The sequence below is a fragment of the Triturus cristatus genome, chromosome 3_2, assembly GCF_964204655.1.
Source record: "Triturus cristatus chromosome 3_2, aTriCri1.1, whole genome shotgun sequence".
Taxonomy (NCBI): Eukaryota; Metazoa; Chordata; class Amphibia; order Caudata; family Salamandridae; genus Triturus; species Triturus cristatus.
This window is the reverse complement of record NC_140584.1, coordinates 83,246,456-83,273,131: the sequence shown is the minus strand read 5'-3', so window position 1 is coordinate 83,273,131 and position 26,676 is coordinate 83,246,456. Positions and strand designations below refer to the sequence as shown.

The 26,676-nt window shown below is 43.4% G+C and overlaps 1 protein-coding gene across 2 annotated transcripts in view; it reads left to right on the top strand.

Moving 5' to 3' along the window:
• The window catches only part of CLASP1 (cytoplasmic linker associated protein 1), a 1,312,099-nt gene that overhangs the window by 486,482 nt on the left and 798,941 nt on the right, over nucleotides 1–26,676 (top strand). For both annotated transcript variants that reach the window (XM_085647275.1, XM_085647274.1), the window contains exons 11-12: nucleotides 3,860–3,952; nucleotides 22,645–22,790. In XM_085647275.1, the coding sequence (XP_085503401.1) occupies nucleotides 3,860–3,952; nucleotides 22,645–22,790 (239 nt within the window). The remainder of the gene's footprint in view (nucleotides 1–3,859; nucleotides 3,953–22,644; nucleotides 22,791–26,676) is intronic.

The window sequence follows — 26,676 nt, the reverse complement described above, 5'->3', positions numbered from 1 at the left end:
GGATGAGTCAAAGAAGAGATAACATGAGCTAGAATTTAGTTGGGTTGTTTGGGAGTTCATAGTAGTAAACTGATGTTTGGGGTGAGCCAGGAGGTGTAGAGGAGGGAGGAGTCTAGGAAAGGTTATTTTGGAGATCATTAGTAGTAGAAAGGGTTTGGGATGAGAGAAAGTGAAGATAGAGGATACATTGATAGAGGTGTAGGGTGAAGGTAGGCCAGAGTAAGGCTTTTGGGAGAGTATTTTTTCTTTTTTCTTGTACAATAGGACTAAAATAATAAATATATAGATCCATGATTACATAGTAATGGAATTTATGTGTAAGGAATATAATATATTGAGATTTGTGTGTTTTGTCTTTGTTGAATAGTGAGAGGAGGTATTGGTGTAGTGGTTTTCTTTGAAAGATTTGAATATGCAGTACTGCTGGTGAGTGGTATTTGATTAGTACAGGGGTGGTGATGTGTTTTGGAAAAGAGTGTGGTGTGTAAGAGGAGATAAACAAGAGTTATGAGTTTGTGTTAGATTTGATCACTGAATAGGTCATGTGTGTGTTGAAGTGGCGTGTAAGGATTGTGTGGTTGTGTGTAATTGGTAAAAAGAGGAGGCGGGTGTTGGTGTGATGAAAGGCTGAGTATAGGTTTTGTCATGATTAAAGGAGATCTGTTAGGAGCAAGTAGAGGATAGAGCTGCTTTTTTTGTTTGAACAGGGAGTGTGTGTCTGGATTCATTAAAGTTATGTATAATGTGGCTTCGTGTTTTGTTGGTAATGTGTGGTGGATGTGTTAGTGGTGTAGGACAGATTTGCGTTTTGTGTGAGAATTAAGGTGGCATTGTGTTGGGGTAGAATTGTGTGTAGGTGTGGTTTGTGGGGTTTTGTAGTGGTTCAATACTGAGGTTTATTTGTGGTGCATGAGTAGAATGCCTTTGCTGATACTGTGTTTGGATGTTGGCGGATGTGAAGGGCTCATAATTGAAAATTAGACGGCATCTATGGTCCTAAGCCCGACCAGGCAACTGCCGTTGTCCTCTCTGCCCTTAGCCATGATGCCCGGGCTGAGACGCCCTGAGCCCTATGCTTAAAATTGCCTTATTGGCCAATGAAACCATAGCCCTACCCAGTCAGAACCCTAACCCTAAACCCTAGAGCCAATGGGAGACCATGCTCTATTAACCAGTCACAGCCTTAACCCTAACAGCCAATCAAAGCCTAATCCGTAATCCCCAAGTCCAATAGGAAACCCTAGCTCTAGTAGCCATTCAGAACCCTAGCCTAAACAGCCAATCAGAACTCAAACCGTTGGCCCTCAGTCCTATAGACGTACTAGACCTAGGAACCAAAGGAGAACTGCCTTTGGCACCTTGACCGGGTTTTTCTCTCCCCCTCTGCTGTCTACTCCTGCGGGTTCCACTGACTGTGCCCCGGCGTCCTCCTTTCCCCCCCGGAAAGATTTTCATTGCCTGCTGTTCACCCTCTAAGTTTACAGAGTGAGCGCTTACGGAGCCGCTGGTTCTGCTGGGCTGCCTCACTGCAGAGATGATGTGAGCTGGCGGCTCTCCCCCGCCGGCCGCCACCTACCTTCAGGACTCGACCTCTGTGCTAGGTTTACCGTGGACACCTCATAGACCATCCCGCGACGCCTTCCAGATCTGCCGCTGAGACACACCAGTAGCCGTCCGATGCTACATTTAATCCTCCGGCGCTGACACGTATCGTTGAGCGCAGGATGGCGGAGTCCCCAGTGGGTCCGACTGCGGTGCTTGCAGCCTGACGGAGCTCCAGATCCCATCCCGAGCGGATGCTCCTCTAAAAGAGGGCCACTCAACGACTCTCAGGCCAACTTCTATTTAAGGTATTTATACCTTTAAAGCCCAAAACGATCTGCGGGGCAATCACTCCCTCAACACTGCCTGACCCCAAAATGGCGACCGCACTAGTTGCGCTCGCACTTTGACAGTACTTTTTTTCAATCGTGCACACGTCTAGGCAGTTATCACTGTGCATCACTCAAGCCAGATCAATAACTCATTGCTTGCCAGCTGCCTATTTCTTGTCTGGGTACGACAACGGTCGCATTTGACCTCAACACTTTAGACTCTGTTCTCCCTGCATTTAAGATGGCGCCGGCCTAGTTGAAGCCCTACATTGCACATCTTTTGTGATTGTAATCTGGCCCAAGAAATGTTCCTATTTAAAGTGTCAACAACTAGTACCATTAATCTATGCCAGTGTTTCTCAGCAAACTAAGTGATTTTCCCTTGCTCAATCAAGAACTTACTGCTGCGCCTATCCATGGCACCCGGTCTGACACCTTACGAGCCTCCTAGAGGTGGGCGGCCCCTTTGCACATGGAAATGCCTGAATTAGCCTGGAGATCATCAGCCATTGAAGCTGCCTTTTTTGGAGAACACTCCGCAACCCCGCACTTCTGACCCGATAGTTTAGAAGCCTGCCAAACATCTCCCCATCGCTTCGATGGACCGCACTGGAGTACAGGAACTTCTGAGGGAGGCTCGGAACGTGATGCTGCACGGTCCCCCCCCACACTGCCGAGATGCCCTACCGCGGTGATTGAATTTGGGCACTGGACTTAGTGACCCCATCTGGGTTATGGGCTCGCTTACTCTAACTTTTTTGGGCCCCCGTGGTACTTTTCTCCCACTGCCGGTGTGCCAGATTTTGAGCTGCTTCCCAGCCCTCTGTTCTCCACACCCCTCCCCCATTCCCTCTTTTCCGCTAATGGGGACTAGTTTCTTCTGTGTTTGACTATGCAACTGTAACTAATGTAACCCATGAAAAACTGTTTTTTTCCTGATCGCTGAGACCTGAGCAACATGGCTGATGCACGGTGGAGCTGCTCAACAGCTATAGAGGAGATCGTCCCTGGTTTACCCCCTCGGCCGTCACCTACCCAGTCGGACATTGGACATAGTTCTTCCCGTCTCCCCGCTGTGTCTCTTTCCTCCCCCTCCGTCCCACGAGGGCTGGGATCTCTAACGGGACTTGAGGGTAATTTGACAGACAATGGAAGTCTTTTTTGGTTCATAATGATCATGTGTGGGTGGATTGATCTGCAAGTGTAGCCATTGTTTTAAGCCTGCCTCAGCCCCTTCTACAGCAGGGGGAGCACAGAATGCTGCTCAGAGCAAGTGTTAAATGGTAAGGATTGGTCTCAGGAGCAGGACTTTACATGCAGATTTAGACATGGTAATTCCGGGTCTGTGTGATATTCACCAATCTGAGAAACAAAAACTTGGAATAGCCGGACTGAAGTGCGGTAAATCAGTCGGACTTATTTCTGGTCACACACTGTCCTCGTACAAATATAGACACTTTTAATCAGAGCCTGAAGTAACAGTAACATTCTGCACATTTTTATATTTGCAAAGATTTAAGAGATGGTCCTACTCATTTAGGTGGAGCGAAATAATTTGAGTGCAAAATTGTATGTGCTTAGCATAAAGTGAAAACAAATAGAGCTAAAATGTATCCCTTTGCTGACGTACTGGCGGTACTTAAGCTAAATGTTGCTGATATTCAGCAGATCCCACACAATTAGATCAGATTTCATCTTCACGTTTTTCTCAAGATCCTTGTTGCAAAATAGTTTTCGAATGCTACGCATTCATTTTCAGTGGTCATCTAAGCTGCCCTGACTGCTACTGGCCTTAAGAACTAACGCTGCACAGTAATTTTAAGTTTTTACCTAATCCGCCATGCGAGCTACTGGCTTGAAGAGGACTCTCTGTTTTGATCCCTGATGTTTTGATATCAGGTTTATGATTATATATAAATTAATTTCAATCCCACTAGAGAGAGCTGTTGAATAATCTGTTAATTGTGTTTTCTTTTTATTGCAAGGTCTATTCTAGCCGAGATCTGGAAGACTCGTTTAATAAAATTAGGGAAATTTTATCCGATGATAAACATGACTGGGAGCAGCGGATACTTGCTGTAAGTATTTGACATAAGTAACATTTTTATTGCAGTGTTGCTTTTGGGTGCACCTCACTGTATGTTTATCTACTCCCTGGAATGAATCTTGAACTGGTTAATATTGTACTTTAGGGATGTACATGTGCAACTGCCACTTATGTACTGACAGCAGAACAGCCCTCTCAGTAGCTGATTATTGTAATGAAACGCAGTGTCAGACACACTATTCTTTAATATCAGTAAGTACAAGTTATCTCTTCATTTTACCATCTGTTATAATGAAATTCCCTAATCACTTTATCTTCCTCATATTCTTAACCTTTTGAAACCTTTGGATTCTATAATATCTTTTACAGGTATATTTGAAAAGCCCCCTTTAAGCCACCAAAATAATGAACAGTGTAATTTCAACTGCGCCTTTGATATTTCACTGTCATCCACTGGGAGGAATGTAAAATTGGAATGAGCTTTGATAGTCCTTACAGTTAGCCTTTTCTGTACATCTTAGGTTTTCTGTAGTGTGCTCCTAACATCTTCATATTGTTGAGAATGTTGGAGTTTTTTGTGGGGAGGAGTGGTGGGAGTGGATTTTAATTTCTCTGTTTTGCCGTTGAGCATTACTACCATCAGGAGGGCCTACCTTCGCATCTCAATTTTTGGGACATGTAGGTTTTTTTAAGGTTTATTGCTGGATGCCAATATATTAATTCTCTATCATTTTGAATAAAATCTGCTCCATATACTTTCACAGCTTGCTTCGTTTAATGAATATCGTATGAAAATTACTGCATCCAAAAATATATCATCAGGCTCTTATTGGTGTTGAATAATGTTGAGTGATTGATCATGATAATGGTGTCAAACATTTTGTGACATTTCCTACACCTGTATAAAATACTCCTTAAACAGGAGACTTTTCTCTGCGAACAGCTCTGTGCTCCAAGATTTGTACGAGCACCATAGATCACTTCCTTATAGTTAACATGTATAATGCCTCTTTGACTTGATGGCATTCAACCTATTATTGGTCCCTTGTACAATCTTCTCTTAAGACAGGAGATGAATGTCTTTGTGGTCCCTCAATTAAATAACAACCTTGACAGCCGATTAGAGTCCTTGAAAGAAATCCGGATATACACCTTCAGCAGAGTTTATCACATGCATATTTACCTTTTTTGATCCTTGTGAAATGCACAAAATACACCTGTGTCTGCCATAGGAAGCACAAAAAGCCAGAACAGATCAAGATGTCCAGATTTGGGTTACACAGTGATACTCCATTTACTGAGCACAGAAGAATGGACAGCTGTGTCTCCCTTGCTTGGATTGAAATTGTGACTCATGCTCACTTGCATGGTAAAGCTGCTCTGACTTGCTTTGCTGGTCAGAACAGACTGTATTTTAAGATAGTTTAGTGTGTTAAAAGCAATTGCTGCAGAGATGAATTAAGTAAATCGTAATGTGAGTTCTGGTTAGATAGCTCAGGTGGTTAGTGAAATTACTCAAAATATCTGAATATAGTTTAATGTTAATGTGCCTGCTGCTAAAGTGTGTGACCTGCAGGCCTGAACTGTGAAATAGTTCAGTGAATTAGTGCTTTTAACGCAGAAATTCCTGTGTGCTGCAGACTGAAAGATCGAGTCGTCATCAAATAGTTTAGTGGTTTATGCACTATGGAACCGGCAAAACTATCAGCTTGATTTCTTTCTGCTTTTAACCTAGGTTTTCATACTTAAAGTCGGACAAAATGGGTGTAATAATTTGGTAGTAATTAACACCAAAAATTAAGACCTAGAACGATTCTGTTTAGTGTGCTGTATAAATGGGCATTTTTTTAAAGCCGTGGCCAGCTGGGCCAAGATGGTGTCCTGTACCAGTTTGTGCTCTTAACGAATGGATTGGAGCTTGACACTGGAACCAAGCTGAGACAAGACTTTAGACCCCTTGTCACATCGGAACGGCACTGCGACTGTGGTGGCCTGTGCGCTCTTGTCTGCTACCGAGTGAGGCCTGCTGAGGCGGGGCGGAACGTCCTGGGTTCTTGCCCGCCCCCACTACATCCCGCCTGACCGGGTTCTGCTGGAACCGTGGGGGCCCATTCTGCCCTCCCACGCAATATCTGTGAAGTCCTGCGTGGCGGGACCCCGAGGAGTGGGGTAGCCGTCTGCAATCAGCTTGGACCCAAAAGTATTGAAGTGGGCCTGAGAGGGGTCCAAGTGCCCAAAGAGATCCTGGACCCACTTGCCTGGACTGCCTTGATGGGGAATCTAACTTGTGACACCTTTGAGGTGGGGACAGAGCAGACCGGTGGGAGGCACGCTGAGTGGCCGAAGCTGGACGGGGCATTGATCCTTCCCTACTTGGATGCACTGACTGTGGCCCTAGAAACTTGCGCGCAACTGGAGACTTGCCTGTGGCCCTGAAGTGGGCCCGGCTGAGACAAAGAGGACAACAGGGGACCGGAAATTACCTATGTTGTGGCCTGCTGGGGGCTCTGGAGTGGGGACTGGAGTGGAGGCCCACCTTGGCTCTTAAGCCTACCTGAAAAGAGACCCCTTTGCTACTTCCTGACCGTGCCTGTGAACCCGCCCTGAGGCATAAAGATGCCACCAGTTTATCGCCGGCTGTTGGGGGCTCACCTGCCTCGCACGCAAGGCATCTCCGTCTGCCCCTCCTGACTGCGGGGAGACCCTCGTGGAACCGGGGTTGCTCGTGCTGCGACACCCCGGAGACCGGCAGGGTGTCAGCAAGCTGGCCCTTGAGGATGGAAGTAGTCTCCAAGTAGTCTCCAAGGGATTTGCCTCACACACCGTTGACACTGTTACTCAAGAGTATGGGGCTCCTCGTGCTGCAGTGCCACCGACATAGCAGGCGCAAGCAAGCAGGTCCTGGCGACTACGACCCCCTCTGGGCACTGCTGCCGATCACACTGGTCTGAGGACGCACTGGACTGTTTACATTGCAGCATGCCCTAATATTCCCATAACACATGCAGGTGGGTCATAAACAACTTGGTAGGAGCTTACCCCTGCCTACTTCCACGGAGCCTGCATCTCTGAGGGTGACTCCATTTGCGGGACCACCAACTGCTCTAAGCTCTTGCAGCCATTTGAAACATACGAACCAGTCATGGGCCACCTTGTTTCTGGAACGCAGCCAGTGATGCTAAAGCAATCATCCAGCCGGAAAGGACGGTACAAGATTAGACTGAGACAGACCTGCCTGATTCAGATGTCCTTGGGGGCCAAAATACATTTGGCATGCAGACAGTAGCAAACATCGGAAACACCCTTGAACAAACCCGTTCCTCACTGCAAAACAAAATTGACAAGACTACAGCAGACTTCACCCTACTGCACACAGATCACCGCACATTGATTAACAGAGTATGTGACGTTGAACACACAATAGTTGAGCTCCAGCCAACAACACAAGACTCAGCATTGCAACTTCAGTGTCTGTTACATAGCTTTCATGTACTAGAAAATAGAGTGGCGGACGCTGAGGGAGGATCCAGATGCAACATTATACACATCGTGGGACTTCCGGAAGGTGTTGAAGGCCTTGATGCAGTGACCAGAACTGGAATCACACCTTATTTCTGAACGCATAGCTCGCTCCCTTTTTCACTGTCGAACGGTCACATGGTGTGCCAGCTTGTTGCCTGCCTCCAAGGGCTAATCTTAGACCCTTCTTATTTCGTGTACTTATTACAGGGATTGCTACTCCATTTTGTGAGCATCACGTAAACTGCAGAACATATGAATGGACAGTGCATCTACTATGGTCTTCCCTGATTACACCATGACGCTGTACGCCAGAGAGGCTCCTTCCTTACGGCCAAGCAGCGTCTTCGGGAGTTGGACATACACTACTCCCTTCTGTTCCCAGCCCAACAACGTGTGACGAAAGTAGGCTTCATACAATCATTCAACCCTGCTGAAGAGGTGTGGCAATGGTTAGAGTCCACTGGCCTTACAGCAGCACGTCCTCGCCCCATGCGAGGGAGCGCCCTAGAACTGCCACAGGAAGATGTTGCCTCGCACACCAGCAAAGGGAGAGACTCCCGGTGCAGCCTGGCTCTGCTCCAAACCTGGAACATGTGATCCTAGAGGCACGATGCATGATCACAACCAGAATCTGGACCTGGACGCAACATCTTAAAGTCCTTCAGCGACGATGGCTCCCCCACTATATGGCCCTCTATAACTGAATCAATGGCTCCGCCTAGGGTCACCCCTCAGACTGCGGAAGATCTCTTATGAATCACCGTTGTTTGACAATGCACTGAGACCAATTTTCCTTGCTAATGCTCCTTCTATTTTCCCATTGTATTATCTGCACTGTAGGTGCTGGCACCACAGCCCAACAGGACGTACCCCCATGGCATAGAATTTAAATTAGACATTGTACTGCGACACACATTCACACAGGCATCATTTACCCCACTAGATGTTGACTCTGCAGGTTACGAATCAGGGCCTACAGCCAGTTAGCCTGTAGGGCCATAAAATGCCCTAAATAGTTTGGTAGTTTGGGCGGATACCAGTTGCCCCACCGCCCCAATGATGTTACCTGTTTGGACTTCCTCCTTGTCCCCAGTTGGACTGGTTGCCCAGAGTTCCCCAAGCCCCCTAATTGTCCTCGCCCTTTGGCGCAAATCCTCACACCGAGGAACCACTCCCCTTGTGGTGTTGTCACAGGTGGGACCCCACTGCAGTTTCCTTATGACCCACACTAATTTTATCATATAGAATGTGAGAGGCATGCATACTCCCTCTTGCTGTTACGCCGTATATTCCTACCTGAAAAGCCAATCCACACACAAAGTGTTCCTGCAGGAAACACACCTAACCCTGACTAAAGCCTGCAAGCTTCAACGGCAGTGGCGAGGCCATGTGTTCGCTACGGACTTCTCATTTGCTAGGGGGGTCCTGATCTGTGTTAAGCCGGGTGTTCCCTTCACTGTAGATGACATTATAATAAACTTGAATGGCCGTTTTGTGCCCGTTGGGTCGGTATATGCCCCTAATACAGATCAGACCTCATTCCTATGCACACTATCTAAAAGACTATCTGATTGGAGCGAGATCCTGTAGCTCCTAGGAGGTGACTTTTTACTCCATCCTTGACACATCACTAGACCGCTCCCCCCCCTCTCTCCACCACCCCGCGTCACGCACACTGGCCACATCTAATGCATAGGCCCTCACTGACTGGCTACTGCACTGGCAGCTTGGCAACATATGGCGAGTTCTCAATCCAGACACAGGGGAATGCTCTTTCTGTTCCTCATCAGACAACCTGAATGTAAGACATGGCCACTTTGTAAGTTCCATCAACCTGTCTCCCACCGTTCAGCACACAGATTAATTTAGCCACACACACTCTGACCACAACCCACAATTCTTACAACAGACATGGAGAGACACTTTACCTGCCGTACCCACATAGTGGCTGCAACCCGCTGCGCTTGAAGACCCGCCCTTCTGTGCATCTCTGGGTACAGCCACAGTGGATTATTTTGAGTTCAACTACGACACCCCCACAGACAAACTGATGGAATGGGATGCCTTCAAAGTGACCATCAGAGGGCACTGCTTGGGGCTGACATGGAATTCTTGTAAACAACTAGACGGTGACATCGCGCTCATTGAGTGCAAGCTACTGCACCTTGAGATGTGCTTGGTTACTGACCACACATACAACCAACTTCTGGCTGAGACACGCAGTGAGCATATCTCTCTGTTTGAGCGACTCAGGTGCTTGAACTACACCGCTCACTCCTCAAGCAATGTCTAATCGGCAGGGCGACTCATATTCTCTCACCAAACATGCCTACAGGACACCCCCCTATGCACTCAATACGAAATACATGCAGAACTCACAACTTACTACACCTCGCTTTACCCGTCAATCACGGATGTCGATCTGATTCACATGGAGGCCTTCGGCTCCACGCTCCTCCTTCCCACCATTACACCTGAACAGTGCAAGGAACTGGGATAACCAATAACATTATCAGAAGTCTGTGGCCGTTTAGAGCTCTAGCATCTGGCAATTCCCCTGGCCCAGATAGCCTGCCAGCTGAGTATTATAAAGCGTACGCTTGAAGAACCGGGGTTTAACCCAGCGGCGTCAGGGGCACGCCTAAGATCTTCGAGTTCACCTGCCTTGGTATACAGAGACACGGAATACTTCTGGATGGCATCAGAGACCAAGTTTATTAGCTGCAGCTAGTAACAGTGATCCTAGAAATACATCACGGTGTAAATTCTCAGGAGACTGCTCATTTTACTAAGGCGAGACGTCTCCTTTTATACCCAATATTCACATTATAAATGTACACCCATTTGCACAAAATTCTAGCCAATAAGGTACATTTTCAAACAAAGTGTCACATAACAAAAACTCAATTTACAGTATCCCAACCCAAAAGTTAATTATTAGGAATGTCCCAAATTCAATCTCCACAAGCCGGACAAACCTATAATTGAAAGCATAACCCATGTAATGAAGAAACATAAAAAAAAAAACGGTAATAGATGCTGAACAAGATAAGGCATGTGCAAGGAAACTAAAAGTTAACGATGTCCTGAACATTGATTGGCAATCTCAGACAAAGATCGATCAGGGAAATTGGCTTTGCGGTGTCAGTTTCGGGTGCAGAGGTCAGTTTCTTACAGTTCATTTCAGAGTCAAAAAGAAACCTAGTTAATGTATACATGAACTAAGAAGGCCAGGCCACTTTATTCGCCAGGCTACCTTCACAGGGCAACACAAAATGGTGGCACAGAACAAAATGGAGTCCGACTCGAGAATTACAGAACCTCACGCTCCTACGCTGACTCCCCATCTACTGACTTTCTGCAAAACATCTCTAATAGCACATATCCTGCCTCGATCACTCCACAAGACATTATTTATCTCATTAACCAAACCCAACAGGGACCCCACGGAACGCTAGTGCTTCTTAACACAGACTACAAAATCTTACCCAAGATTCTGGCAGACCGCCTGGTATCACTGCTGTTCCATCCGGGCCAAATTGGATTTGTACCAACTAGCAACACCTCATTAAATCTGCAGCGATTCTTCCTGGTCTCAAAATACTCCACGCACCTTCGTCCACAATCTTGATGCTTGGTCCTAGAACTTGAGAAATACTTTGACTCGCTGGAATGGGGTTTTCTATTTGACGCACTGCATCGCTATGAACTGGGTGGACGCTTTCTCCGACTGATTAGATTACTTTACAACATGCTTCTGCGGGCAAGAGTAATGCAAGCAGTGACATAGCCAATAGGTCTTGCCTTCAGAAGCTTATAAGAATTTTGCCATGCAGGACCCTTTTATTTATTTAGTTTTTCTACAAATTAAGCACCTTTAGATGTGGATGAAAAGGGAAAAACAAAAGACAATTAAGTGCCGTGTTAAGCAATCATTTTTTTTTCACTGTGCATGTGCAAAGGAGAGATTGATTGTCAGTCAGTCAAAAAAACTTTATTTTGGCTATACAGCCATAAAACACATAATTATAACAATACATGAATTACAAAGTTTATAGTGCCCGACAATTACATATTAAAATGATAATACTGAAGACCATTAAAACCATGGACGATATACTACAATTTTATAACTTATTTTTGAACCCCACTACTACTCCACGCCTTTTGATTGACCATCCTATTCATCAGCTGTATCCAGGTTATCTTGTTAGCAGGGGTAAAAGACATTTGAAACCGTAAAATATAAAAACAAATTCTTTTAAAAAGATAATTTAAAAATAACACATTAAAATTAGTAGAAAAATCTCAAGACAGTTTCCCTAGTCGGAGATATTTGCAGATACAAATCACTGACAGTAAAAAGGCACTGTTGAATATTACTCAGCTTTTTTTCCCTTTATAATGCCTCTACGTATGCACCACATCGCGAATAAGAATTTCGAGATTGCGACTACGAATAATGGATGTGTGTCATATTTCAATAGCTTAAAGACCTCGATGTAATTTCTAAGCCCCGGATTCCTACAAAGTTGGATGACCCACTTGAACCTAGTTCTTCTGTAGGCAGGACAGAAAAGTATAACATGGAGTTCTGTTTCTTCTGTCAGAGTGCACCTAGGACAATCTAGTTTGGTGGCTCCCTTCCATTTGTTTGTGAAGGCGCGGAACGGGAGCGTCCCGTATCTAAATTGTAAAAACAATTTCTTTGCCATAAAATGTTGGATACTGTCAAGGGCCAACTTCAACTTGTAATGCTGTTTGGTATCCAGGAACCTAGAGGTCAGGCAGCAAGAATTCATACTCTGGGACAGGTTAGCAAATTTGTATTCTTTAAAGGCGAGGGATAAGGATTTTTTAGGGACGGAAGGGCAGGTTTCTTCTGGTGTTAGCCACACGTTTGCCCTCCCCATTTCATGACATGTACTCCTAATATAAGACAACCAAGGTAGGTTCCCAGCTCCAAGTATGGACATAACATTCTTCGATTCCTCCCTGTACGTTTCTAACTCGGGCGTGCTCCATAAGCGACGCCAGTATAGAAGTGGACGGGAGGCAATTAAGTCGGTAATAGGGCCAATGCCCAAATCTATCCTTAGTGGGGTTAAAGAAGTACTTTTGGGAAGACCCAACAGCTGCCTGATGAACGTGTTCTCTGTTACAGATAGAATGTTAGACGAACTATGTCCCCAAAGTTCAGCTCCTTAAATTGAGGCTCCCCTTGCTTGGATCTTATAGATTTCAGCTGGAGGACCCCCCACCTTTTGGTTGCAATTTCTGTGTACTTTTAAAATGCCCCCTATAGACTTTGTTAATTTAAGGTTGGCTTTCTTGATTTGGGTCCCCCAGTCCATCTTATCATTCAGTGCGAGGCCCAGATAATCAAAAATGGACACCCTATCTAATGCCCTGCCTTCCATTTGGGGGTGTGGGCAATTACTGGTATTGGCATGGAAGACCATATATTTTGTTTTCTGGAGATTTATCTCCAAATCCCTCTTCCTACAAAATTGGGTAAACTCTCCCAATACCCGTTGCATACCCATGGGTGATTTAGACAGGAGCAGCGTATCGTCCGCAAACATTAAAGCAGGTATTTTGCGGTTCGCTAACCTTGGTGAATCTATATCCTTCACTGCCAGGAGGGTTTCAATTAGGCCATTTAGAAAGTGGGAGAATGGAGTCTGCGCTAGAACGCATCCCTGTCTCACCCCTTTCTCTACGGGGACGGGAACTATCAGTTCCCCTTTCTTACCATGTCTTATCCTCGCATAAGTGCCATCATGTAAGCGCTTCAGCTGTTGGCAAAGGTATACTGGTACTCCCATATCATGAGGTAGGCCCCATAGCTGTTCGCGGTTCACCATATCAAATGCGGATTTGAGATCCACAAAGGTTAGGTAAAGACAAGCCACCCTCCAAAATTACAGTTTTCCAGTATATCAATTGCAATCGGAAGATCTGGTCAATGGTCGAAATTTTTTACCTAAAACCAGCTTGTAAAGGAGTTAAGATATTCATCTCTTCCATCCATGATTGCAATCGACCTAGGAGAACCCGGGCAATTATCTTTTGGGTAACATCAATGAGGCTTATTGGCCGATAATTTGCTGGGTTGAGGGGGGAGCCTTTTTGTTATATAGGAATGATTTCTGCGCCAGCCCAAGGATGGCGTTAAATAGGATCCGTAGATAGGGTGCCCATACTGTTTGTTCATTCCTAAACAGATCGCCAGGAATTCTATCCAGCCCTGGTGCCTTGTTTGGTAGCAATTTAGCCAGCGCCAAAAAAACCTCTGTCAATGTGCAGAGAGGTGGAGGAGTGTTTAGGGGAATTTGTTCAATAACTGGTGCCCTTGCAACTACATCCATCTCCTTCTAAAGGCCTTAAATATAAAGATTTAAAATGGGATCTCCAAGCTTCTTCCCCCAAATTTGGTTCAATTGCTGAGTTGCCTTCGGATTTACCAGTTTTTGCTACGTTCCAAAAACCTCTCATATCTCTATCATCTAAAGCTTTCTTAATTGCTTCCCATTTTTCAATCTCCCACACTGCTTTGGCTTCAGCTAGGGTTTTTTTTGTAGTGCGCCCTAATTTCTTTGATACATAGGTTGTCCTTATCCTTAATCCCGGATAACAAAGCGCATTTAGCTTCCTTACATGCTTTGTTATACATGGGGTGTTTCGGTCTGGGGTCAGACTTATTATTATTTTTCCCATTGTAGGAAAAACTCCGCCAAGTTTAAAAACAAATCCTGATGATTCTTACCTAACGCTAGCAGGGATTCATAGCCTCGGCTGTTTTCTGAGAAATCAAATGCGTTTTCTAGAAACTGTATAATTTGTTGATAGAGGGAGGACATTTTTTCAGGTGCTTGTATATATGTTCTCCATTGTACCCTCCTACCTCCTTCAGTTGCAATTAAATTTGGGACAGATAGTAATGACATACCCTGATCAACCTAGGGCTGGGAACATGCTATATCTAACACCAATGGGTTGTGGTCACCTTCACATCGAGGTTTGACCGAAAAGTCCAATATTCTATCTCGACGTCTACCAGGATATAATCGATTATGGATGTCTGTCCCGGTTTATTAAATGTAGGATTATCCGGACTGTCGGAGGGGAAGCGACCATTACATGCCCTAAGCAGATGATTAAATGTAAGAGAATTCATTTGGAGAACAAGGGGGGGTCCACCCCCTTATTGGATAAGTATTACATTCTGGTATTGCCCAGGCCGAGTCTTCATCGCTTGTAATGGTCGTAGTTATGCCATTAAGAGGTTCAAAATGACAATTGAAGTCCCCTCCAATAATTACATGTGCGGACTCAGGTAGAGTAGGAAGGAAGGAGGCCAAGCATTCTAAAGTCTGTGAGGTTTGTCCCTGTCTCACTGGGCAAGAATAAATATTAATAATAGCCATCTTTGGAGAGTTGTCAAAGGACAGAACAATACATAACATGTCCTGAGAATGAGTATCTACCATCTTGATTGTGCAACCCATGTGTATGCCAACCCAGATACAAAGGCCCCCCTGAGGGTCTCCCCCTGGGCCCCTGAATGTCTGGCATACAATATGCAACATAACCTACTCTATACAATGTTGTCGTTGACCATGTTTCCTGGAAAAGACATAGCTCATGTGTATCTATATAGTCTCCCCAATCCGGGAGTTCCATTTTAGAAGTAAGACCGGCTATGTTCCAGGATAAGATCTTAGTGTTTTGTGATTTCTCTACTGTTCTAGTCTGTATATGCAAAGAGCCCCCCTCCTGCTGTAACGCTTGATGTAAAATCCCCGCCTGTCCCTGTGTAATACGGTAGTATTCCCCAGGTGTTTTAACAGGAGCACCACAGATACCAACTACAAATGTGGCCTCATCATCTTTCTCAAGAGGTTGTTCTAGGAGCGCCAGGCTTTCACAATTTTGGGGCTCAACTGGCTGGTAATCCATGCATTCCTGATGATTAAGGTAAGGGTTTAGTCAATCAACCAGGTCTAGAGGGCTAAATCTGTTGCTGACAGGAATATTGAACGGCGAAATGGTTTCAAGTCCCCAGCGTGTGTTTAATGGATTCTTGGTCTGTGGTCTCATTTCCCACTTTTCATACACACTTTCCATTCTCTCTATCAAAGGACTAGGAGGATAAAAATAGCTCAGGGGAAGTGTATGGATGCCACTTGTCAACCTGGGCGATCTCCATCCGAGAATGTGTTCAACCCCCCTGCTGTCCCTAAGATTAATCGGAACACAATCGCCTGCGATTTCTTTCCGCCTCTTTCCCAACCAACTGACCCTACGTGTAAATAGAATTTCGCTATGTATTAGATGAGGGAGAGGTCTGTGTTTATTTAACCAAAAGATAGTTTTATCTTTTAAATCAGAGTAGGACTCCCCACGGCTTATTTCCATCTCTGAAACTCCAGCTAGTATAACCACATAAGGAGTAGAGGCTGGGGACAAATCTATACATGGCAAGATGGGATTTTTTTCCCTTGGGTTCGGTTGGAAAGTATTCCTATTATCTCCTTTTCGATTACTAGCTGAAGGGAGTGCTCTTGGCTCCCTAATTTGTGGAGTTTTTGGGAACGCTGGTGTTATAGAAAGGCGTCTCTCAGTGCGTGCTATTTCACTGGAGACAGCTCCTATAGCCTGTTGTAACATTTTATCAATGGCAGTCGGTTTGGCAGTGGGGGTTAACACGGGGCCTCTTTGCCAAGTAGTTGACCTTGTAGGCGGTGGAGTACTCTTCCCCATACTTATTTGGTAGTTAAACCTCCCTGGTCCAATATACTATTAACTAGGACTATTCAATTAAATAAGACAAGCGTATTCCCCACTAGACTTCAAATACCTCAAACTGTATACTCCAATCTTTAGGGGCCCCCCAAACTCACCCTTGTTTAACAACACACTCTGTTAACTGATGTACAATCATTACACAGAGTCACTCCCGTTCACCCAATTGACATGGGGGTGGCCCAGCCCAGTTCAGTCTCGGACGGGCGCAGACGGCACATCCCGCTCTGCGGGGGAAGAAGCTGCGCTTTATGCGCGGAGATGGTCCGGTGCCTCCCCCTCGTCGGCAAGTCCTGAAACACCTGGGTGGGATCGCATTGCACCCTGGATGTTGTGGTCCCCCAGAGGGTGATTGAACGGGATGCAGCAGCGAGATAGAGCCTCCAATACAGGCGTTACCGGGGGTCAGTGCCCAGCAGGAATCAGCAATCAGCAGTGACACCAGGAAGAAAACGAAAATACAACAGCGGGAGAGATTGTGGAATGCACCTAAAAGAGACAACTACTATTTAAATTATCAATGGGTTTACTGATGCTGCCACCATTGCTTCCTATGCAAGACCTAAAAAGTAAGACTATAGACAACCTGCATCCAGAGCGTGGATGTCAAACTGGAAGCAAACCGAAGGCAGCAACTGCCCATTTCCGGAGGGCACCCAGTAACTGTTCCCGGATACAAACAGCAGTCACTACTCTCCCTGCAGGTATAACCGCAGAACCACAACATCGAGGCACAACAGAAAGGCACTGTGTGTATCAGAAGTTGATGGACACAATTTTAGCTGACATACCAGGTATACAAGCTTACCAAGATGACGTTTCAATATTTTCAAATACGATTGCAAATCATAGGGCACACGTTGCCTAAACTGTTGGAGGTATTTAAGGAAGTCTGTATCACCCTGAAACCTGAAAAGTGTCATCTACTGAAAGAGGAGTTTGACTATTTAGGTCATCATATTTCCGGTTGTAGTATACAACCTAAATTTTCTTTGGCACAGGCCATACAGGATGTAACTCCTTCTCATGATAAGTACACCTTGAAATCTTTCTTTGGTAGGAGTGAATATTATTCAAAGTTTATTCAAGGATATGCCATGATAGTACGACTACTAGAAAATTGTTGAATTTGTCTGTGATGATACAGCTGAACAAGTTTTGTAAGAGTCAAATTTTTTATCACAAATGCACCAGCTTTATCTGCATTCAAATCTGACTGCAAATGTATGCTAACCATTGATGCAAGTCAAATTGGGATAGGTGCTGTCTTGTCTCAATTTTTTGATAACAGGAAACACGCTGTGGCCTTCACCTGTCGTTTGTTGAAAACATCAATCACATTACAGTACAATTGAGAGGGAGGCGTTGCTCTTGGGCCATTAAGTAGTTTAAAAACTTTCTTTTGGGTTATTATTTTCAATCTGTTCACAGACCATTGGCCTCTAATTCATTTATTCACCGGTAATGGCTCAGGAAAAGCCCCAGCAAGATTAGTCAGACTGCTTTCATGGTTACAGGAGTACAACTTCAAACTTTACTACATCCCGGCGGGCAAAAACTCTGGAGCTTTTTTTTAAATCCAGAATCCCTCTTCAGAATGATGACTCTACTGAGGATGTCGAGTCGGTGGTGGCTACTTTGGGTGATATTTTAAGTTCCTCTGATCTAGTTTCACGTGAAGAATGGCTCTCTACATGGAATTTGTCAAAAAGGTTGACCAAATGAAAGGTCATTAGATGCCCACTCAGACCTTTCTCTCATTTAGCAAGTGAGCTTTCAATTGTTGACGGAATTTTCTAATGCAACAATATCACGGTTCCTCCAACTGCTGTTAGACCCAAACTCTTTCAAGCTGCTCACCAGGGTCATCTAGGATGGGAGCCACTTGCAAAAAACTAAAGCAATATTTTTGGTGGCCTGCTTTAGATTCTCAAGTGGTTGATTGGATCTCTTTTTGCAATACTTGTTTATTTTCAGACACACTCTCACCCAAGAAACTGCTTTACACACGCTTCCTTTTCCTGTAGAACCCTGGTCAAAAGTTCCATTAGACTTTGCAGAACCTTTTGATTTACTACTCTCAGACAAAAGGAAGATTTTTACTGGGTCTAGTAGATTACCTTTCTAAATGGATGTTCTTTGATTTTGTCCAAGGTGCAAATAGCTCATTTGTATTAAACCTTTTGAGTGAGGATTTTCAAAATGAAGGACTACCTAAGGATTTGGTCACCGATAACGGGGCTCACTTTGTCTTTTCTCAAATGTACGCATTTATTCAAAATCATCATATCAAACATTTGAGGGTGACATTGTATTTGCCGACCTCGAATAATCAGTTGGAAAGAATTAACAGATTCCTAAAAGAAGGGATACAATCTGCCTTGGCAAGCAGCGTTCCTGTAGATGATTTTTTAAGAAAAAAGATTCCACTTTCCACTACTGGTGACTCTCCATTTTGTCTTCTAATGAAGAGGAAACCCGGGTCTGAAGTTTGTCCAGAGTGGGTAAAGGACATTACAGCTAAAGAAAAGATCTATCAGGGTGGTATAGCGAAATTGGTGGAAATAAGGGTAGATGCGGCTCAGATGAAGCACAAAATGTATTATGACAGTACACATGATATAAAGAGAGTTGATTCAAGGTGAATGATTGGGTTTTGGTCAAACGACCTACTAGAGTAAAAAAAAAAAAAGGGGAATCCGTTTTTTCTGGCCCTTTTCAAATTTCCAAAGTTTCAAGTGGTTCAGTTTTATTAAATGGCAGATGTTGGTGGAGTAAGAGGGGTCTTGTCAGTTTTACTCCTGAGCAAGCTCATAAAATTTGTGAGCACAAAAATCAGGACAATGAGAACTGGTTTATCTTGGAAGGCAATAACTATTTCTCAGAGGTATCTCAACCTGCTTCTTTAGATCATAGATCAGAATCAAGTACAGACTTGGAACTCACTGACTCTACCTCAACTGGAATTTCATGTGAAAGTCTTGGCTGTCATCACGATGAGCGTGATATTGATACCAAATTCATTAGAGAAACTAGGAGCTCTTGCAATGCTTCCATGCTTGTGAAGTATAAATATTTTTACATGCACTTGAAACTTTTCTGTTCATTCGTTATAAAGGGGAAGATGATGCAGTGGTAGCTTAGTGTTTATAAACATACTCCTTTATTAGCGTTTATACCTTTTCTTTGTTCTCATTTACATTCTGTACCTCGCAACAGCGTCTTGCTGACCACCCTGCACAAGGTGAAATACGCGTTGGCTGAACAATGTCAATCTACGGAACATTACCCTAGGACAGTTGTTATTAACCTTTTGACGTCTGTCATGCTAACTGAATTATTATTGGAATCTGAGACACCCCCTCTGAGTCATTAATGGATGCTTAGCACCCTGGCCTAAGCATTTGTAATAATTTGAATTGCAAAACAGTTCTCAAGATATAGAGAAACAAGCATTGATCAAACAAATACACAAGTGGTGAAATATTTAATTTAATTCACAAACAAATTGAAAAACAAATCAAAATTCTGAATGTTATTGGGAAGGTTTGGGCTTTTCTAATTTCAGTTGAGGCCACTCATCATCCTTACTTTATGTTGTTTGATGCACTTGCATTGCATTTCACTATTAGTCTGAGTATGCCAATTTATTATTTAGCCTCCAATTTCAATTTCATTCCGATCTATAGAACATTAAAATGTGACAGTTTTACTTTTTACTTCTTCATTTATGTACACTTTGGTAATCTGTCAATGTTATTTAATTATCTAAGCCGTTATGGACACCCTGAGTAGGTTTCATGGACCCCATGGGTCCCCGGACTATGGATTAAGAACCACTGCCTTAAGACTTTTAGGAGTACAAACTGTGTACATCTCCATCGAAGCACTTTGTAATTGTATTCTAGGAAATAATATTACAGCTGAGTATTGTCAAATATAGCAAAACATATTTGGTATTAATACTTGTTTGCACTTTCGGACTTTACTAATACTAGATAATGGACCCATTATTTTGTGGTACAAAGATTCCACCCATTTGATGCTATTATCAGATGTTAACAGTTAGCAGAGAATAGCTTGACCGGGGCCCTTCTTTTGGTTCTAATGAGAAAGCTATATTTATTCTCAGCCATACCATAGTTGCTGCAACAAGTCAGATCACTTTGTTGTAGAGAAAGACCCTCTGGGAATCCTTTTTACAATGGATGCTTCTTTATAGATTCAGCAGCTAAATTAGAATTTCAGTGTCCTAGCACATGCCAGTCGGACTGCAGCAGCAGAGTCTGGGCAGTTCTCACCCCTGGGCACTATTTCCAGCGCTGCTAATTTTGTAGTGCACTAGCTGCACACGTACTGACTTGACTGCAAGGCAGCCTGAGTGCTAAGCAAGGTCTTAGTAGTCTGAGGCCACTGAAAAGCCATGATAAGGTAAGAGGAGGTGCCAGTAAACCCCTAAGCCCCACTGCTGCCTCCAGGTCACATGAGCCCACCACCACCACCGACCACCGTGCATGGGTCTGCGAGGGTGGGATCATGGGCAAAAGATGCTCCACAGTGAGCCTGTGTTAATACTTGGTGTCCCCAGAGTTTATATTCAATAACCCATTCCAATATTGCTTCTTCACACAAGTGATGGTTTTCCAATGAGAGCTGGGCATCCTGTCGAGCTGCAGGCCAAGACACACAGCTGGGCTAAAGCGGACTTCTGACACCTGTTTCCACCCAGAACACAACTGACAAAAGGGAGGGGGGAAAAGAACCTTCCAACCACCACAGCTTCTTCTCAGCCTCTATTATGCTTTACACAATGCATTCTAAGGCCCCAATATGGAAGTCTCTTTACGCCTGATGCAATACACCCTCCTGAATAAACTTTCACTATGGTGCGGGAAGATTTCTAGAAGACCCTCAGATTTCCTGTCTTTTAGCCCATTTTAGCTGTTTATCCTGTGCACATTAATCAAGAGGATTTCCTGATTAAATTTTCACAAGAAAAATTGAGGACTGCAGTATTCCCATGTTACTTTTAAACCATAATCACCGGTAACAACCCTCGTGTGCTAAATCGGAATTTTCTCCAGACAATAAATGAGGACCTGGCCTCTGTGCTCTGGAGTTCTGCTTGTTTTCCTGTATAAACATAAGGAATCGGGACGCACTCGGATGTGTATGTGAGAACCCTCTCCGATTGAAGTCCTTGTAAATGGACGTTTGCTCCCTGCACAATTTTTTAGGTCTCGCCTAGGCAGAGCTTGCGCTGTCTCTTCGAGACATGCTATATTCAGGATATTGGCATTAAGGTCCACCTACTTTCCGCCCACCTTTTTAATTGGCTCATGTCCTTGTCTTTTGTAAATGGTGGCTTTTCATTGGTCATTAGGCTTAGTAGTCCCTCCTTAGTAGTGCCTTGTCTCTTCTTGTAACCTCCCATGAGGACAACCCCTGTTACATGTGTTGTTACACCCTAGGTTTTAGTTACAGCCTCAAGGCACTATTTTCTTAAAGGCCTTCAGATAGGACACTCACTTGGTCCTAAACTAGGTTGGCAGTTGTTACTTTACTCGCTAGCACATCTCACATTTATATTAAACCTTCTATAAATTTCCCTTCATCAGCTCCACATAGAGTACAACCTAATCCGGAATTAATATAATAATTATTTTGTCACATTTCAAAGCTACTAATTATATATATGGACATAGCTATTTAAATGTACTTGTGGTACTGTCTTGCATGCAATACATTATGGGTAGGGTGGATTTCCAATATCTTCTGCAGGGTGCAGTATCATATGTGACATTTATGATGCTCACTAGAAACCTCTAGGAGCAGGTTGCGTACTGCACCTAGACAAGTGGTGCTGGTGCCATGCTCACTAGGGACCTCTAGGAGCAGCTTGCGGTACTGCACCTAGACATGCAGTGCTGGTGCCTTGCTCACTAGGGACCTATTGGAGCAGCTTGCGGTACTGCACCTAGACAAGCAGTGCTGGTGCCTTGCTCACTAGGGACCTCTAGGAGCAGCTTGCGGTACTGCACTGAGACATACAATGCTGGTTCCTGGCTCACCACGTAAGCATTTACAATGCACTAGGTCTCGCATTACTGTAAGTGTGAGCTATTGGTGCTGCATTATTATTTGCAACGGCAATACCTCAAACTATCAGTAATGCGAGACCTATTGCATTGCAAACGCTTGTTTTGTTATGCAGCAGTCTCTATTTCAAACATTTGCCTGCCCTTGCACTACATGTGCTGAAAACCGTGTCTTCTAGTTTTTATTCCATTTTTTGTAGTTGATGTACTTTTTTAACAATAAGTCACCAACTGCATGACCTGCTTTTCGTGTTTTCTCTTTTTTTGTGTATAATGGCAAATGCTTTGTTCACAGCTGAAGAAAATTAGATCCTTAATCCTCGGTGGAGCTGCAGACAATGAAAACTTCTTTCAACTTTTGCGCCTGCTGGACGGAGCGTTTAAACTGTCTGCAAAAGACCTTCGCTCTCAGGTAGTCAGAGAAGCATGCATCACTTTTGGGTAAGTAAATGTATTGAGTTGAAAAGTTGTATTGTCCATCAAAATATGTCCTGACTTTACAACATTGGAACATAACATTTGTTCCTGTCGGTAAAATGTATTCTAATATATGTGGGTCTTCCGAAAACTAGAAAGCTTGAAGACCACTGAGGCATGGGCTGGAGGGGAATGAGAGTCAAAATATAGGTTAATTAAATGAATTGTTTGCATAAGTAATCAGTAACTGGACTAAGCTTGTTGATTCTTGTTGTTTAACTCACACCACCACATTGGTGGTTTTAAATGCTGCAAAATGTCTTTCATGTGGGTGCTGCACCTCAAGTAACGTTTCCTGAAAATATTTCTCCTGGTTAGATCAGATGAAGCAAGGCACAGGTATTATGGCGGTTACAGCTCTCCAATACAGTTTTCATCTTATTGGGTGGTGAACAATTGTATGAGTGGCCTTGGTGGTATTGCGGAGAAAGTTTAAAAAATACATTACATTGTCTGCAACAACAACTGTTTATAGTCTTCAGTCTCTCCATGTGAATGAAATTTGAAAAAACAAAGTTTGCATCTACTCGGTTCTGAAGAGTTTAATAAGGATCCATCAAGGGAGCATACGTTTATTAGAAATTAGTGTTTATTCACAAAAAGTGCTGAACATTCTGTTACTTAATATAGGGAAATTTATGTCCCACCTACAGCATACGTCACTGAATGGTATTTTCACCATTCTTGGATGAGGTGAAGTGACCTAGTCTTTTTTGATTTGGTGAAAATCTATTCATTGTTTTTTTTAAAAATGGTGCCAATTGAGGTAATTGCTTATATATATATATATATATATATATATATATATATATATATATATATATATATATATATATATATATATATATATATATATATATATATAGATATATAGATATAGATATTTTGACAGGCTGTCTGCCAGATTAGATTTGCCACGTGTCTGTCAAGCCACAGGAAGTGAGGGTGGGACAAGTGTTGGGCCTTGCTGTACATTAGACCCTGTTATCAGAGGTCACTGTGCATTGCTGAAGTGTATGCTAAGCTAGCTCGGTTGGATAGGCCTTGGTGCAGGTCGTGGCCTTAAGCAAGGTCTACACCTGCACTGCATTATGTAGTCATTTATCACGGATTTGTACTAGGCCAATGTGTGAGGTAGAGTTTGTGCACAGCGAAAAAGTACATTATATTGAAACTGAGTTAATGCTACATGCAGTTGAAGCTGGAAGAAAGGGCTGAATCTGCTGATACAACACCAACGAAATCACAGAAGCTCATGACCTTCCGTCACAGCCTGCATCCTCCCATCTCTGCTTCGCACCATCTTTAGTCAAGTGCAACTTGTTGTAAAATTTCTAGAGCAAGTGCACTTAGCTTTTGAACAGTGTGTCCTAGAAAGTATTTGCATGAAAAGAAAACACAAGAAATGGTTGAAGAGCACACAGTATAACATCAGGACCTGAACGTAACCCAACACTATTTGCAGTTGATGCAGGTGTTGGGGTGGGGGGGGTCTAAGCTCATATCATAGCACCAAAATCCCTAGTTCACAGAGCACATCCCGCAGGGCATTCAACTGTGTGCAGTGCGGTTTGACGTAAGGTGAGACGTTTGTCAACATCCTTCACCAATGTTCCTTTCCTCTCAGACCATTTGAGCATTTTCGATTTGTGATGTTGCCATATAAAGGTGTCTGCCTGCTCATTCATAAACTTCTAAATTGCGAGTATGTATCTGACAGTGCCTGGTGCTGGTCCGTGCCAGGGTAAGGTACCGGATTGGAATTGTATGTGTTCTATGCCGAGCCTCGGTCTCTCCTAAACCTTGGTCATAGCTCATGTCACATATGATCTCACAAGTAATGTCACCAGTGATGGTATTTGAAATATCATTGATGTCATTTGAAATTTATGTTTGAGATAATGATTATGAAAATAACATGACGATATAAAATAACATGATCATGAAACTAATAAAAGTGGTTCAGTATATCCCTTTGGGAACTATAAAACATCTATAACAGAAGAAAACAGGGCTTGCCTTGGATTATCAAATTTGGACAGTACAGTAATTTAGTATTAATAGGACCAAATTATTATCTAACACAACAGAAAATGACTCACCCCCCAAAATGTACATGGAAACTATATTATTTCATCCGCAATTAACATTACACTGAAAGTTGGTGACAACCATATCAGTAGTATGAAAATAGTAGTTTAAGGATTATTATCTACCAAAATGTCATATATGAAGAGCAAACAACAAAAGTTCTACTTTGATGGGTGCTCAGTGGCAAATCACACTGCGTTTTAAGAACAGCACATAGTATAAAATGAAAACAGACTGGCCACTGGGAAAGCATAAAGTTAGTTATCTACATAGAGCACAACAATCAATAAAGTTCATTAGAATATTCATCCCTGGTGAATCTGTGATACTGTTGAGGCGTTTTCAACCCTAAATAGTGTGATGGGTCATCATGTGAGCTTGTGAGCAGTAACAGGGCAGCTGTTGTGGTTGGTGCCACAGGGCTATAGCTGAAGTTGTGACAGCTTTGTAGGATTACAACTTGAAGTACAAAGTAGGAAGTGATAGATTTTTCTTGTGGCAGGAGATGACACATTAGGAGGGAAGGATCATTTGCAGTTGAGTGTGCTAATTATCTCAAGGAACTGTGAGGAAGCAATTAGTAGTATGAGACCAGACTTTCATATTTGGGGTAGAGACTTTCCAGCTTCACATCATAGAACTGTTTGAGGGAAGTATCTTTGTCATCCAGACCAGCTATACCTCCCATAAAACACATGTTTTGCATTACCTACTACTGTTTGTTGCCAGCCCAGGACATTAGCTAATGACCTCATGTCCTCCTGTGATATTTCTGTCCAGGTTTGAAATGCAAAATGGCAGGAAGGAAGGAACAAGGTATTGAGGAAGAATTGATGGTCATGCTCCCTCTTTTTCAACAGTTGCATGATGGCTTTTGGGAGTGAAATGATTTTTGACTTGTAAGTAGACTGGGGAAGGTGGAAAGGGCCATCTTGATCTGGATGTCACTAAGATTCAATGTAATGAAATTGTAGATGAAATTAAATTGTTTTCATGTCTGTGTTCTAGCAACACCTTTACATAAATATGCTTCAGCTGCAAGTGATTGGTTTAGCAGTGAAGATATTTGTCCTGTTCACCAAGGGAAAACACATTCAGATTCCGTTTGACAACACCACTCCTGCCCATTATATCAACACAAAGAGTGTTGTGTACCATATGCGTGTGACAGTGGGTTCAGCGGCCGGGAATCTTTTCGTTCTGATACCAATCATACAATATGAGGCTTTCACTAAAGACTCGGATAAGTATTCATAGGGTGTTTTGTGCATTAGGTAGGTATTGTGGAAATCATCAATTGACCATAAATGTTGATAAGTCCAAATTTGTTATCTTTGTTTCTAAACTTAAAAGAAATGTTATTTGCATTTGTACAGCGTTACCTTACAGTGAGTGAGGTGAAGCATACAAATATCTGGAAATCAGATGGGACCGGGTGATTGCCATTTCCATCATTTGGCCCCACTAGAACAAAATCATTGACAATCAATTTAGCATTTATAAAATTGATTAAAAATCTGTTTAGGCTATTGTCAACACATCTGTAATGTTATGTCGGCTTAACTGATGCCCCTCTTAGCTAAGTAGACTCTGCACTTTGGGAGCCAAAGTGCAGTTTTTCATTTTGCCAGCTCAGATATTTTAATATTCCTTCAGGGGGCGATCTTTTCTTAGCTCAAAAGAAATCTAGCTTTGAGGATGCTTACCTTTCTTAACAATCCAAATTTGTAACAAATTTGTCACATTTGAAAAGGCATAC